The 13,850-nt window shown below is 46.1% G+C and overlaps 1 protein-coding gene across 1 annotated transcript; it reads left to right on the plus strand.

Annotated features, from left to right (window-relative positions):
- The first annotated feature begins 985 nt into the window (after positions 1-985).
- Positions 986-12,085, plus strand: LOC125948547 (soluble guanylate cyclase 89Db-like). The gene is made up of 8 exons (XM_049674736.1): positions 986-1,091; positions 6,517-6,832; positions 9,559-9,636; positions 9,702-10,196; positions 10,276-10,533; positions 10,601-10,854; positions 10,925-11,696; positions 11,767-12,085. Exons 2-8 carry the CDS (start codon positions 6,791-6,793, stop codon positions 11,821-11,823), a joined length of 1,956 nt encoding a protein of 651 aa, XP_049530693.1. The 5' UTR covers positions 986-1,091; positions 6,517-6,790; the 3' UTR covers positions 11,824-12,085.
- Positions 12,086-13,850: the final 1,765 nt, after the last annotated feature.

Consider the following 13,850-nt stretch of genomic DNA (forward strand, 5'->3'; position numbering starts at 1 on the left):
TACTCAGTCGCAGCCGATGAGAAACGATGCGTACGTCTGTACTGAGAGATTTGCTCGATTGAGTATACTACTCGATTGGGTACACTACTCGCAGAGTCCGAAAAGATGGAGTTCGAAGATCAGTAGCAGGGTGTTGAGAGCGCGCGGCAATCATGCTGATGATTGATGAGGCACGCAGTTCGGTTTGTCGAGCGATTTCTGCCTGCCAATCAATTGAACAATTATAACATCCATGCCCTACCAGCCGGTCGCGTGCCGTAGAGCGTCGTTGTTGGGAGTGGAAGCAATTTGTTTCCATCGAGGCACGACTCATGAAATGCGCCCTGGTGTTTGCTAGTGCTTTGATGAAAAGTATACTTCACAAAGCTGTTTTATTTTTGTTAACTCTTTCACTAAAAAGTTAAAGTGAGTGTTTGATTTCAGTTACACAACGTGACACAACGAAGCTACCCTAATGCTTGAATAATTTGTTATTTAATATATTTATTTTTATGTGAAATTTGAATAGCATTTAAAGGAACGAATAATATTTTACTTGTTTATTAAAATATCTCCGGAAATTAGGAATCATTAAATCCATTTATATTAATATGCTGCAGTATGTTGAATAAAGGATCCGTGCATGAATGTATATCTTTTTTTATTAAACTTGTGTGCTAACAACATAAAGGATAACACAATAATAATCTTCTATTATCTTGTAACTTCACAAAGTAAGGGTGCGTCAGAATGAAGCCACCTCGCATAACCCAAGCGCTAATTGTAAAAAATGCTTGACCAATTAACGACGAATTCCTAATCCCCCCAAACTCTCTCAGTGGGGTGTCATTTTACCCTAACCACATCGGACACACAGGACCCCGGACAAAATGCATTGACTGGCAGATGCCATTCGCGGGTGACACTACCACAGATTCCCGGGCCGCATGAGAACGGTATAAAAGAAGGCGACCACCGAGCGGTCGGCCCGAGTCTCGTCAGTCGCGTCCAGATCGTGGTGCAAGTCGAACGTGCGTACGTGGGAGCGTTCCGACGTTGTGACCGCGGTTCAAGTGCGTCTCGTATCTCGTGTCTTAGTATCGGAGTGTGAGGTACGTCTTTGCTAAATTTATGCTACCACCGATCGAGTCACCGCGTGGTTCCGCATCAATGTCCATCGGTGGCGTTCGGTAGTGCGAGCGAGCGTAAAAGTGACATTGAATGGCATCTCATTGTTCAGGGAACCGGCCAGCCAGCCAGCCAGCCAGCCGGTCCGCTATGGCGCCAACAGTTTAGCAGCTTCTATGTTAATCATCTCTGTGGTTGTCCTACGGAAGGAACCGAAAGCGTGATTTGTAGTCTAGCGTCTCCAGCTAGCGGCGTGTTAACGTTAACGTTGATGAAAAGCGTTTGATTGACGGTGATAGGCGAAAAATGTTTGCAAGAAACGGTGCTACTCCTACTCGTGTTCGATTTGTGCGTCAGTCTGGTGTGTTTGGTTCGAGGGGGACATAAAATATGAATCGATTCGTGTTTTACGACTTGCTGCAAATGGGAAAAAATATGTGCCAGGCCTTCGGTACGGTTGATTAGGTGCGCGGCCTTGCCATTGGTCCACCCAGTGGTAGCATGAACTGTTATCGATATTTTTGCCATTTGGCTCGGTTTGATCGGGAACGCGTTTCGTCGACTCGACCGTGGTCATGGACTGGTTGTACGAAGAGCATTTGTTGATTGTTTGATGAATGCGAATCGTATATTCATAGGCTTTAGGTGAACTTGAACATTAATGTTGCTTTGAGGGGCCAAACAAGCAACGATGGAGGCGCTTGGTCGGACTTTTTTTTTGACGTAACAGTGCATATGTTTGGAACGAAACAGCGGAAGAAAAGAGTTCGATATCCTTCCTAGAATAGGATCAGCACATCAGTACATCTGCAGAAGCATCTTACTTTTCGTTATCTTTCGTGATGGGATCTTTTTCAGTCCTTGTGTGTTTATGTGCCCGGCTTACCACACATGTCAGAATCTTTGATGTTCGTTAAAGGTGAACAGGAGTCCGTCCTGTTGTACCCAACATCGATGCCAGTTTGGTTGTGCCAACCAAGTTAAACACGCGGTTTCAACTCCAAAAGTCAGTTTGTTAGCTTTGGTTTCGCTCTTTTAGTATCGATGAAAAAAGAGAATTTTGCGGTGATTGCGACCGGTTTGCTGGTTCACTGAAGTCCGGGGTAATCAGTAAACCGTCCCAAGGCATTTTTTTTCCTTTTTTGCCGACCGTGTAACGTGGGGTACTTGCTTTTAATTTGTTCAAATTAAAAAGGGTCCCTTGGATAATGCCATCTGACATGTTCGTGGCTGCGAGCTGCTTCAGTGGATGCGTCATTTCTCATAAATTGGATTATGAATGTACCAACATAAAATTGTCCATTTTATGGTTTCGCCATTGAATGTCAAATGTATGAGATTGTCGCAGGCAAGAACCACTCATCTTGTTTCTTTTTGCGTAGGAAAAATGTCTACAAAAGTGTTCATTTTTTCATAAATTCAATTTAAAAAAACACTAAAACCGCTTCTCGTCCTTCCTTATATATGATCAAAAAATTATTCCCTGTTCAAAAAACTTATTGTAGCAACTCCTGCCAAACACCGACACAGTCAATGCACACTGATACGCATTCATTCCAGATCAGCGACATTCTTACCGATAATCCAGAGTACAATTCTGGGCGAATGGAAATAGGAAGAAGGTTCATGCTGGCGATATACCACCATCAACGCCTGCTGGGGCTATCTTACTCTTGGATTACTATACGAGGAAGATTGATTCAGTGGCAGGGTTTCCGGGCGCTTCCTTTTGGTATACAACGAAGACTAGGTCAAAGCATCTAATTTTCGCCCCCGCCCTCCCTAGGGAATTGTGAAACTTTGTATGAAAAAAGTTAATGTTAAAGAAAAAACGCAATTTATTCGATCCCCACCGTCTCACTGACACATACATCGCGGCGAGCTCGGAGTGGAAAGTGATAGGCCAAACTTTTCAGCGACCGGCTGTGCTAATGTTGTATTGATAGAGGTTCTGTTCTATCACTCCATCTGAATTCCGAAGGCAAAGTCTTTTCTTGAAGGGAGTAGGAGTAGCGACAAACAGTGTTTCGTTTTTTAACGATTTTGTTCATGTCCATCGGACACCGTGCTGTGCGTTTCCGAGGAAGCTGGGAGTCTTCGGTGACAAACTGTTTCAAATAAACAGTCCTTTTATGGCTCTTTTATTCTGCCCCTATGGTCCAACTTTCACAATAAGGCAGAAGCACTTCAGTCTTTTCTTATTGTGAAAGATTGTAAGAAAAAGTTACCGTCGATTTATGATAACAGAACTTTGAAATCGTCAAACAGTAGTCACAAGCAGTTTGATTTAAGACGGGCAAAATGAGACTCATTTTCTTCTATATAATGATGCTCTGGTGATAATCGATCGATTGTTGGACGGGTTACAATGGTAAAACCTATACCGCAAGCGTTCCAACTCATGTTACCCAACAACCGGCAACCATACCCAACAATACTGGTCCCTTTCTCTGTTACACGCAAAAAGAAACCAAATTGATAACATGAAGTCTATAATGCTGTATCCGTTTCTGTCGAACCCGACTGATTGGGGTTTCCGTGTACGCACCGGTTTTACCCGTTTTCCATGAAAATGGGTGGAAATCACATTGAAGCGACAGCCGATTGTGCCTCTGTTATCGTCGAGCTGCAGTTTGCCATAGCTGCTCAGGTAACCCACTTGTCACCTGCCCCTTACCTTCCGAACGTTCCTGCAATGGTTCGCAATCGAAATTCGGTCACGTGCGAACGATTTGTTTTATGTTTGCCTACTGCTCAGAGGGTCCCGGTGGGCTAATGTACCGAGACTGTAATTGCAAACGGTGTATTGATGGTATTGGTGTACATTTCGATTTGCATGACGCATTAGTCGCGTACTTACTGACTTCCGTTCCGTTAGGTATGATATGTTGTCGTTAATTCCAGCTGCTGATTGTCGCTGAGTCAACCTCGCTCGGTAGAAGCAACCGGTGTCAGTACCTGAAGTGAGTACACATCGCTGCGCCTAAGAATGTACTGGTTTTCCATTTGTGGTACCAGCGGAACCGGCGTGATCAGAATAAAATGTAGAGAGCTCCTTAAAACCAACTGCACTGCAATGTGAAATGCAGCGTGAAGGGCGAATGGTTGTGTGCTCTGTTTATTATAATCCTTTCCAGGTACCATAAACGGCCCGACTGACTGGATTGTGGAGAAGACACTCTCTACGGTAAATGGTCTGTTCAGCCCAGAACAACCCATTTACCCGAGTGTATTTTTAACCAAGTGGTTTTCTCTGACAGAAACCCCTGAGTGGGTCGGTCGGGCTGAGATAATAGCTGGAAATTAATATTGAAACACCACTTTCGCTCGCACAAAGCCCGTGTTTTGAGACGACGTTTCGTAGCACGAAAAACCTAATTAGAAGGGTACCATCTTCCGAGTACGATTAGCAAACACTTGAGTACGACCACAGCTGCTCCATTGAGGAGGATTCTGTTCGGGGAGAAAATTCGCTTTTTGATTAAAGTCGTTTGTTCTTCACAAGCCAGCGTTGTAATAGGCAGTGTTCCGTATTTTTCAGCTTTTTCCACCATTACTGGTGCTCACCGGGTTGAATATAGTGCCCCGTTCGCTTTGGGTGTCTTTTCCACAGGATCAGCACCGTATTTTTCATCCTCGTAAGGGTCATGTGGGTGAGTCCAGGAGTTCACTTTCCAGATTAAATTATGATACGCTCCAAAAGCACCATTTGTCATGTTCGATCGGCTGCCAGTACGGTCTGAACGAGGGGTCACATACGTGCGCATAAATCTCTGGCAGGTTTTAGTGGATCCGAGAAATTGAAAGTGATAAAGAGTGAACGTAATGGTTAGAGTTTCGCTCTCATATGCACGAATGGTCCATGATGTGATCTTCAAAACTCACTCGAGAACAATAAATCATCATTATTGACGGAGTTTTTCATTAACATGCCATGACCCGCCATGCGATGCAGCCTTAGAGGTCAAGCACTTTTGCCGCCATTAGGGCTCAGATGAATGACCAGAAAACGAAGAAAACGGTTAAAAATAAAACCCGAGGTCGGTTAGAAAAAGTACCTATACCGATCTGAGTGAGACGAATAATTTGCCGAGAGAGACAGAAAGAGAGAGGGCGCGAGATAACGAAAGAATGAAATATTGTCGCAAGAGACTAGCCTTGCTACAGTATGTTGGTTTGGTTTTCTTTATTTTTAAATTAAAAAATTCCTTTGGGCATTCCATCTAACCTTCACTTCCGTCCCTTCGGCTCACCAAGGACAACCGAGGAATCTGCCGCCGCAGGCATGCCTGATGTTTCCGTTCTTTCCGAGCAACAACACGTGCACTAGCACCGAATACCGACCGATCAGCTGAACCAGATAAGAGCTTAGACGTTGAATGCCGGCATACGTGGCCGGAGATGCCAGGAAATGGATCCCGGAGGTCCCTGTCGTTTCGAGACCGGTAATTTGAACCGATGGAGCGTTTCCATTATCGGAAACTCACCTTCACGTTTCCGGTAGCTTCCGGTACCCGGATGGTGGGGAGCGTTGTCCCTTCTGCACCACGGGATGTGGTAATTCCTGGGTCTCTTGCAGAGCGGACGTACGGCGAAAGATGTTTTCCATTTGTGGCGGAAATTTATGCTAATTTGCGATCCAAGCCTGGTAGATCAATGCCAGTGTGCTACAGTAGAACATGGAAAAAGGAAAAAGGCGCTGGAAAGGTAGAGTGGTTTTACGGTAGCGCGGCAGATACAACCAAACCATGAGTAACCGTTGAGAGCAGGAGAAGGAGATAAATACAAACATAAGATAAATTATGCAGAAACGATCTGCCACGCGCTCACTGCTGCTTAGGTCACTGCCTGTGGCGAACGTTCCGCGTTTAGGCCGGCTAAGATAAGAATAGATGGGGCTAAAGTGTCGTGAGTGTGTATACAAAGTGTGGTCCCGGTGTGATGGCCGGATGACCTAGAGAAAGGAGGAAAACTCACCGGCTTGCGTAACAAGTGACGAGTGGTGGCACTTTCTTGCTTGACCAGGGTGTCCGATTGTAAACAACTTTTCATGGCAATCGTGCTGACGATACTAACGGAATTTGCATAATATTATCGCGAGAGGTTTAACAAGTCGATAAATAAATTACACTGTGTCAGGAAGAGTGACATCGAATGAATATTATGTCTAGTTATGCTTGAATCTAAAATGTCGGTAAGCTGCTAAACGAGCCAAACCATATGGTATCCGATTTGTTGAAAGCGGACATCATTTTTCTTTCGGTACAACCGTTTCAACAAAACTAAGGATCCATCACAAATAATGAATTATGATGGATCCCGTAGTGGTTTTCAAGATTTTAACTGAAAAACAAAAGTAAACCAAAATTATGAACAGTGTTTCATTTTCATTTCTTTTTATACATCCAGCGCACGTTGCCGCTATCCGCGTTCCTTTGTCAACATCGTGACGGTGTCTATTGTATGCGAAGAAGGAAAATGGTTCCCTCGCCTACTGCGTGAATCGTGCATCGTGTAAACAAAGTTACAGCATAAAATAGGAACATTAACGTTGGGCGCCTTGGTCCCGCTGCTGGAGGCCTAAGCCCGGAGCTATATTTATGCTGCCAAATTTCCCCGTCAAACTGTGCTCACGACCGACGACCGTCTAGTGGAAGCAGAATAAAAGTAAAACCTCGCCACCATGTACGGGATGCTGTTGGAGAGTGTACAACACTTTGTACAGGTAAGAAAGCCGAGAGCGTATTTCATTTGCCGTGTTCTGTGCCCAGCATTCACCAGCAGCAAGAGGTTGGCACTCGTTTTAAAGCATTATGCACGCTCGGTAGTAAATGAACGGTAGCGGAGCAGCGTGAGATGGTCCCCAGTCAGTACAGTTCATAAGCCGTTTTTATCGTATTTACTTCCCGGGAAAGCTCCCTGTGAGCGTGGGCCTTAGTCCTGAGGCTCGTAATGCTCAAATTGCCGCCTGCTTATAAAAAGGGCAGCAAAATGGAAATTGGTTGGATTCTCTGTATTTAATTTCAAACAAGCGTTCCATCAGACCACTTCCGTTACATGAAAACGGCAGGTGATGGTGTATGTTCCGCGAAAAGCTTTATGGTTGCCGTGATATCGTCGTCGCTAAATGGAGTGCGAACGTACCATAACGGCAATCCAGGTAATCAGTGTTTGTTGATTCGATATTAAAGCTTCACGCATGGAAGACACCAGATGCCTGGTGCCAAGACATTCCTCAGCTTTAAGTTATCCTTCGATGTCCTTTTTCACGTACCATTCAATTGCAGTGAGAATGATACGCTTTCTTTGGCGTTGAGCCATGTGATTGGGGCTCCTGGTATTGTGCTTTAAGCCCACAAGGTGGAAATAACGTTTCACCCCTCGGTGGATATAAACCTGCTTGTAGGATTGGGAGTATTCATCTAAATCTTTTCCTATATTCTGATTCTCTACCATCCGTACCTGGCAGCGAAGGAAGGCGAGTCAGCGTCGGGCATTTATTGGATTGATCACAGAGACTACCAGCAAGTAGGCTTTTTCTGTTCAATGCAATACAATTCCGTGAGTGTTTTATACGCCCTTTGCATAGGAGATCTTTAATGAACAAATAAAGATTGATATGTAAAGGTGTGCTCATGAAAGTTAACTTTAATTATAAATCGTGAAAACGGAATCACATTGTGCATCACGATATTAGTAGCGTTAGGAAATATCATCGCCTCGAAGAGGTTAGAAAGATTAATAGCATTACGCAAGTTATTGTTCGACGTTTCTTATCGTAGTAACTTGTGTTTGTAAGTTCCATCAAGATCAGTTGAATGTCGGAGCGTCTGAAATGGACAGTGAAAAATGGTTCAAACTATCGACATTGAGGCCGATCGAACGACGCGATTGCGATGGATGGGGAGGATTTGTTCTTTCGTAATCTACGATTTTCATCAGCGGTTACATGGCAGCAACATATAAAAAAGGTATCGTAAGCCCGGGCACGGGACAAGATTAAGAAGGAAAGGTTGTCAGTTCAGGACACTGCTGCTCGAATGGATAATAAACGACGGTTTGATTAAACTCCCTAGCGCAATACACAAAGAATAAAGTGGTCCCTAGCATAGGGTCGCGCCACGAACGAAACATGATTGTCCGGGGCGTTATCTTTGTCCCGAAATCGAGGTCATTGAGAACCCATTCATCATCGTGGTTTTCCCTAGCCCTGCAACGACAGGATATCAGTAGTTACCCTTCCACTCTGACCTGGCTCCATAAGGTTCATGTCTTGTCAACGACGCCGAGTTCAAAGTGTCATTGTTTCCATGGAAAACCCTTCGCTAAGACGGCGAAAGGATGCGAACAGGAAAAGAAAGGACTATTTGATTATTGTTTATAGGTTCCCGCGGGGTGTTTGCGACGATCAAATTAATTACATCCCTGAAGCCATACTTCCCCTTTGGGGTCGATAAGCGTCCAGTTCAGAGTTCACTGTTTCCGTTCGACATCAATCGTGCTACCGCACTGCCCCGTTTGTTCGATCGAACTTTATTGCTTGGCTCATCGCTTGGCTGTTCGTTGTTCGAAGAGCAGTCTTCGAGGAATGTTGAGGATGACCATCTCAAATGCAGGAGACGTGGTAGATGGATAAAGATAGATAATCGAGGCCATTCAGCAACATTTACCATACTTTTGCTCCTCCTTTGGGTCCGTTGGGAGCTGCTTTTGCTGTGCGGATATGTCATAAATGCAGGAGTGACCTGCGGTAATTTTTATCCAAACTTTACGATCGCTTTTTATGGCAACTCCGATTGTACAAACACAGTGAGCGGAAAGGTTATGAATGCAAATCACGTCTGTTTCGGGTTGATGTTGGGACATGGTTCTGGTAGCGAACAGTGGTACAGAGCGCGCCCTGGAGTAAATGATGCGCTGCTTTCTTGTTTAATGTGGGAGCAGGGACGTGGCTTGCAATATCGAGCCTTTTTTGTTTATTTTTGTGTTCACATATCCAACAGTGTATTTTGGAAATGCATATTCAACAGTGTATTTTACGCAGAAGCGCCAGGTTAGAGAGATTTTTTATGGTCATCATTGAATATCGTTCCTTTCTGAAAAAAGGTATCTCAATTCATATTTCATGCGTTTTGTTTGGATTGCAAATATGTAGAGAGTTCGTCGAATCATTGAATGATTGCCAGATATTTGACAAATAATATTTTGATTATGTTTGCCAATGGAACTGCCACTTGATTACAAGCAAAGAAAATGCATAGGGACACACTGAAAGTTTCAACAAGTGTTACCTGTTAAAGATCTTTAAACATTATCATAAATCTCATTAGAATAGGCACAGCATAAAGCATAAACCTCATTACTTTTAGGATATATTTTAACACATCAACCAGATGCATTATGCAGTTTAAAAAAAACATAAATAAACTTTCCGTCTTTGCTTTGTTTCAGCTGGAATATGGAGAGTTCGTGTGGCGCCAGGCACTGCTCACCACCGGTTGCAAGAACACCGTGTTTAACACCCACCAGGTGAGAACGATGGAACCGCCCCATTCTATCGATATTACAACGTACCACGTGTCTTTTCTTTATAGCTCTATCCAGACAGCTTGATTCCCGATTTGGCAGCGGCCCTTTCGTCCATCACCGGTAAACCTTGCGATGAGTTTATGATCTTCTTTGGTCGCTGCTTCGTCCGGTTCTTCAGCAACTTTGGCTACGACGAGCTGATAAAAGCGACGGGGCGATACTTTTGCGATTTTCTCCATTCCGTCGACAACATCCATCTGCAGATGCGCTTCACGTACCGCAAGATGAAGAGCCCCTCGATGCAGCTGACGGAGGTGGATGAAAACGGGGCCGTCTTGGTGTACCGGAGCACTCGCAGTGGTTTCTCCAAGTATCTGCGCGGTCAGTTGCTCGAGATCGCCAAGCAGCTGTATGGAATGGACGTCAGCATAAAGGTGCTAGAAAGCCAGAACGATAGTGCGGTCGGTACGGCGGGTCAGGTGGCGGGTCAGGTGGCGGGCCAGGGAGGCCTCAAGACGGTGATAGTGAAGTATCGTTTGGACTTTGATAATCGGGATTACGTGAGTAGCAGCGGAAACAACTTATCCGAGATCTGGAATGTTTGTGATGAAAATGATGTTCCTCTTCTTTCACCAATAGATGCAGCGACGCGTCCACATCAAGGCCCATCCCTCACAGCTTCAGTTGGCTCCGGTGAACAGTATGATTCTGCTGAACTTATTCCCGTTTGCTCTTATCCTGAACGATGAAATGAAGATAACGGCCGTCGGTGAGAAGCTCATTGAATCGTGGATGCTCAACAACGGTAACCGATCGCCGACGGAGTTGATCGGTGCGAAAGTTACTGACCACTTCAAGCTGCGGCGTCCAAGTGGGATAACGTTTACCTGGGAGAATGTAAGAATGAGTAGGTGAACGATTTGTTGATCTGTTCAATTGAAGTTCCTTCTTATGCTTCTGGTAGATTAAACGACTACAGACGGTCCTATTCGAGATCCAGTTGCTAAAAGGCTCTTCCGCCAAGGGAACGAAAGCAATTAGTGAGGCAGCCCCGTCGGAATCTACTCAGGCGCACGAACAAACACCGGCCGAAGATGCCGCAAAGCTCATGACGACTATTCCACGGCGAGGCTCTCAAGGTATTCGCAGTATTTTGTTGAAGGGTGAGATGCGCTACATTAAGGATATCAATTCGTTGGTGTTTCTGTGCAGTCCACTGTAAGTAGAAGGCAGTGACCTTCGCACCCTAGTCCCACTACTGATGCGTCTCTTCTTCACCACCGCTTAGCATCCAAAACTTGGAGGAACTGCGTGAAATGGGACTGTACCTGAATGATCTCAATCCGCACGGGCTGAGTCGAGAGATGGTGTTTTCCGGGTTTTCCCACTATTCTCGCTTAGATTTGATGTGTGAACGAGAGGAACAGCGGGCCGAAGAGCTGGAAACATCGTTAGCACTGGCGGATTCGTGGAAGCGCCAGGGAGACGAGCTGCTGTACTCGATGATACCGCGTTCGATCGCGGAACGGTTACGGGAAGGCCAAAACCCACACGACACCTGCCAAAGCTTCGAGGAGGTAACGGTACTGTTTGCGGAGATACAGGAGACGATCACCGGAGATGACTCGATCAAGTACGCCATGACGACGGTTAACACGTTGAATGCGGCCTTTACGGCGTTCGACGAGCTGATCCAGTCGCCGATGGCCTACAAAGTCGAGACGGTCGGTAAGGTGTACATGGCAGTCAGTGGGGCACCGGACATCAATCCGTTTCACGTCCAACATATGGCCGATCTGGCACTGGAGATGCTCGCCAGTATCCGGGAACTGAAACTGCCCGGGGTTGGAGTTAAGATTGGGTTTCATTCTGGATCCATTGTGGCCGGCATTGTGGGACTAAAGGTACCACGGTACTGTCTGTTCGGGGATACCGTCAATACGGCTTCGCGAATGGAGAGCAGCAGCGAAACGGACCGTATCCAGGTGTCGGGATATGCGGCACAGAAGCTAAAGAAGCTGGGCTACGTCCTGTCGTACCGTGGCAAGGTTGCTGTGAAGGTAAGGAGCTCGCATTGCTATTTGCAGGGCATTATACCAATCATGACTGACTAACGCTTTCGCATTTTAGGGCAAAGGAGACATGGAAACCTTCTGGTTGGTAGGCAAGCCGCAGAAGATCATATAATGCTGGTAGGATGTAGCTCGCCCCGATGGACCACACCGTGCCTTCTTCTACTGTACAGTTGTGTTGAGCGAAGAGAGATCATTGTGAATGATTTCCTTTATTTCTATAATCAGCAAGCGTCTAGACAGTGAATGCATTCTATTTATATAAAGGCATCGAATGGTATCTTCTACCGATCTCAAGCTGCGATGTGTGTTAAACACGTTTTAATGTTTTAAGTGATTCTGCACAATGACTGTAATAAATATTTAGCTGAACAGTTAGCTGTTTGTGTAACTGTTTTGTAATGGTAGGTTCTAATTCAAACAGCATTTCTCTTGGCTGCCTTTTACTTCACAGGCAATACAGATGTGGAAAATGGTAGTAATGCAGATTAAAGGGTCACAATTAAATTTAAGCAAAAATTGTTAGCTGATGCATTGATAATGACAGTCACACTAAAAACCAAAACCAATCCACGACGTGTGCTTCACTCAGCGGATGTATATTTATCAACGATTGATGGTAATGATAGTGTAATATGAAGCTTCCATGATCATAACAATAGTCGAGTTGCCGCCTAAGCCGGGCCACATTTGTAGCCACGTCCATTTGCGACGATTGTGAATACCGACGGGTGATATTGCTCCGTGCAGCTCACCTCGGGTACATCGATCGCTACTGGCCGGGCTATCGAGATAGGTTATGAGAACCAACCACGGATACTTGGATTCATCGCTGACCGTCGCTCCACCGATGATACGCAGTAACGGGCTGATCGCACATACGTCTGGAAACGTAATCATGAACGAAGTAACGGAAGGAAATGCATTTGAAGGAAGAAACGCGTTTCACTGACTTTTATTTATCAGTATCTGATACTGCTTCATCATTTCTAGGGCGCATGACGCCAACGAGATTACCGATGTTCGGTATGGTACCGACGCTCGGTATGTTACCGATCTGGGAGGCAACACCTTGCGCTGCGTTGGTCAAACCACTCCAAACTGCCTGTGCCGATCCGATCGACGGAATTACAATAGTTGGGAGACTCGTTGGAATCGTTGGGCGAACAGTTGTTGTAGCAGCAGCAGTTGTAGTAGTAGTCGTGGCTTTCGTTGTAGTGGTTGTAGCGGCTGTAGTGGTCCATTCTGTGGAGGACGCCGACATCTCGTCGCTGGGTCTCAGCGTCTCGATACCGGACACCAGATTGCTGTTCCACAGTCCGGCAACACCCTGAGCGTTGTTGTTGGCGCTGGCAATGGCGGCTTGGGACGCACCGAGTGCACCAGCTAGGGGATTCGGTAATGGACCGTTACTATTCTGCCCTTCGGTCGATGAAGAAGATGGTGGTACGGTCGTGGTCGTGCTTGTGGTCGTCGTGGTCGTAGCCGTGCTAGTTCTCTGGTTAAGAAATTCGGCGATTGCCTCAGGGCTCAATCCAGCCGCATTGCCCAACACCGTATTCACTAGATTGGGCACCTGCGGAGTTGCAGTGGTGATGATTGGATCGTTCGCAACCGCAGTAGTACCAGCGGGCTGACCGGGCGCCACGGTAAAGTATCCAAGCTGTGCTGGTATCGAGTCCACTCCGGGTACGTATGACTGGTTGACGATCTGGCTCACCAAGTTGACGCCAGGTGGGACTGGCCAGACTGCACTCGGTGGAGCAGGTTGATCAGCGGCCGGATCTTGCATCGCCGCCAGGTTGGCGACCGGACTAGAGCCCGCTTGGATGGCCGCGATAGTTTCCGGTGGTACGTCCACCAGCGATTGCACATTCGAACCCGATTGTGGGAAGGGCACGAGAATCAATCCTACCGGGATCGCTGGCGCTGGTCCGTCCTCCTTTGGTGGTGGCGGTGTTGGGATGGATGGAGTATCCAGACGGCCCTGTTCGAGTGCACGGTGTATCATTGTCAGAAAGTGCAGCTGAACCGGATGGCTATTTGGGGCGGACACTTACATTTCTGGCCAGCTCATGGCGCTTAGCAAACGTTACGCTGAGGATACAACACACCACAATCAATCTACAGTACGCACTCGGA

The sequence above is a fragment of the Anopheles darlingi genome, chromosome 2 (genome assembly GCF_943734745.1).
Source record: "Anopheles darlingi chromosome 2, idAnoDarlMG_H_01, whole genome shotgun sequence".
NCBI classification, from domain to species: domain Eukaryota; kingdom Metazoa; phylum Arthropoda; class Insecta; order Diptera; family Culicidae; genus Anopheles; species Anopheles darlingi.

Excerpts from the sequence above, each read along its gene's own strand:
- LOC125948547 (XM_049674736.1), top strand. The coding sequence starts at position 6,791 with ATGTACGGGATGCTGTTGGAGAGTGTACAACACTTTGTACAG. Across the intron at positions 9,637-9,701 it reads CCGTGTTTAACACCCACCAG|CTCTATCCAGACAGCTTGAT; the intron begins GTGAGAACGATG and ends TTTTCTTTATAG. Across the intron at positions 11,697-11,766 it reads GTGGCAAGGTTGCTGTGAAG|GGCAAAGGAGACATGGAAAC; the intron begins GTAAGGAGCTCG and ends TTCGCATTTTAG.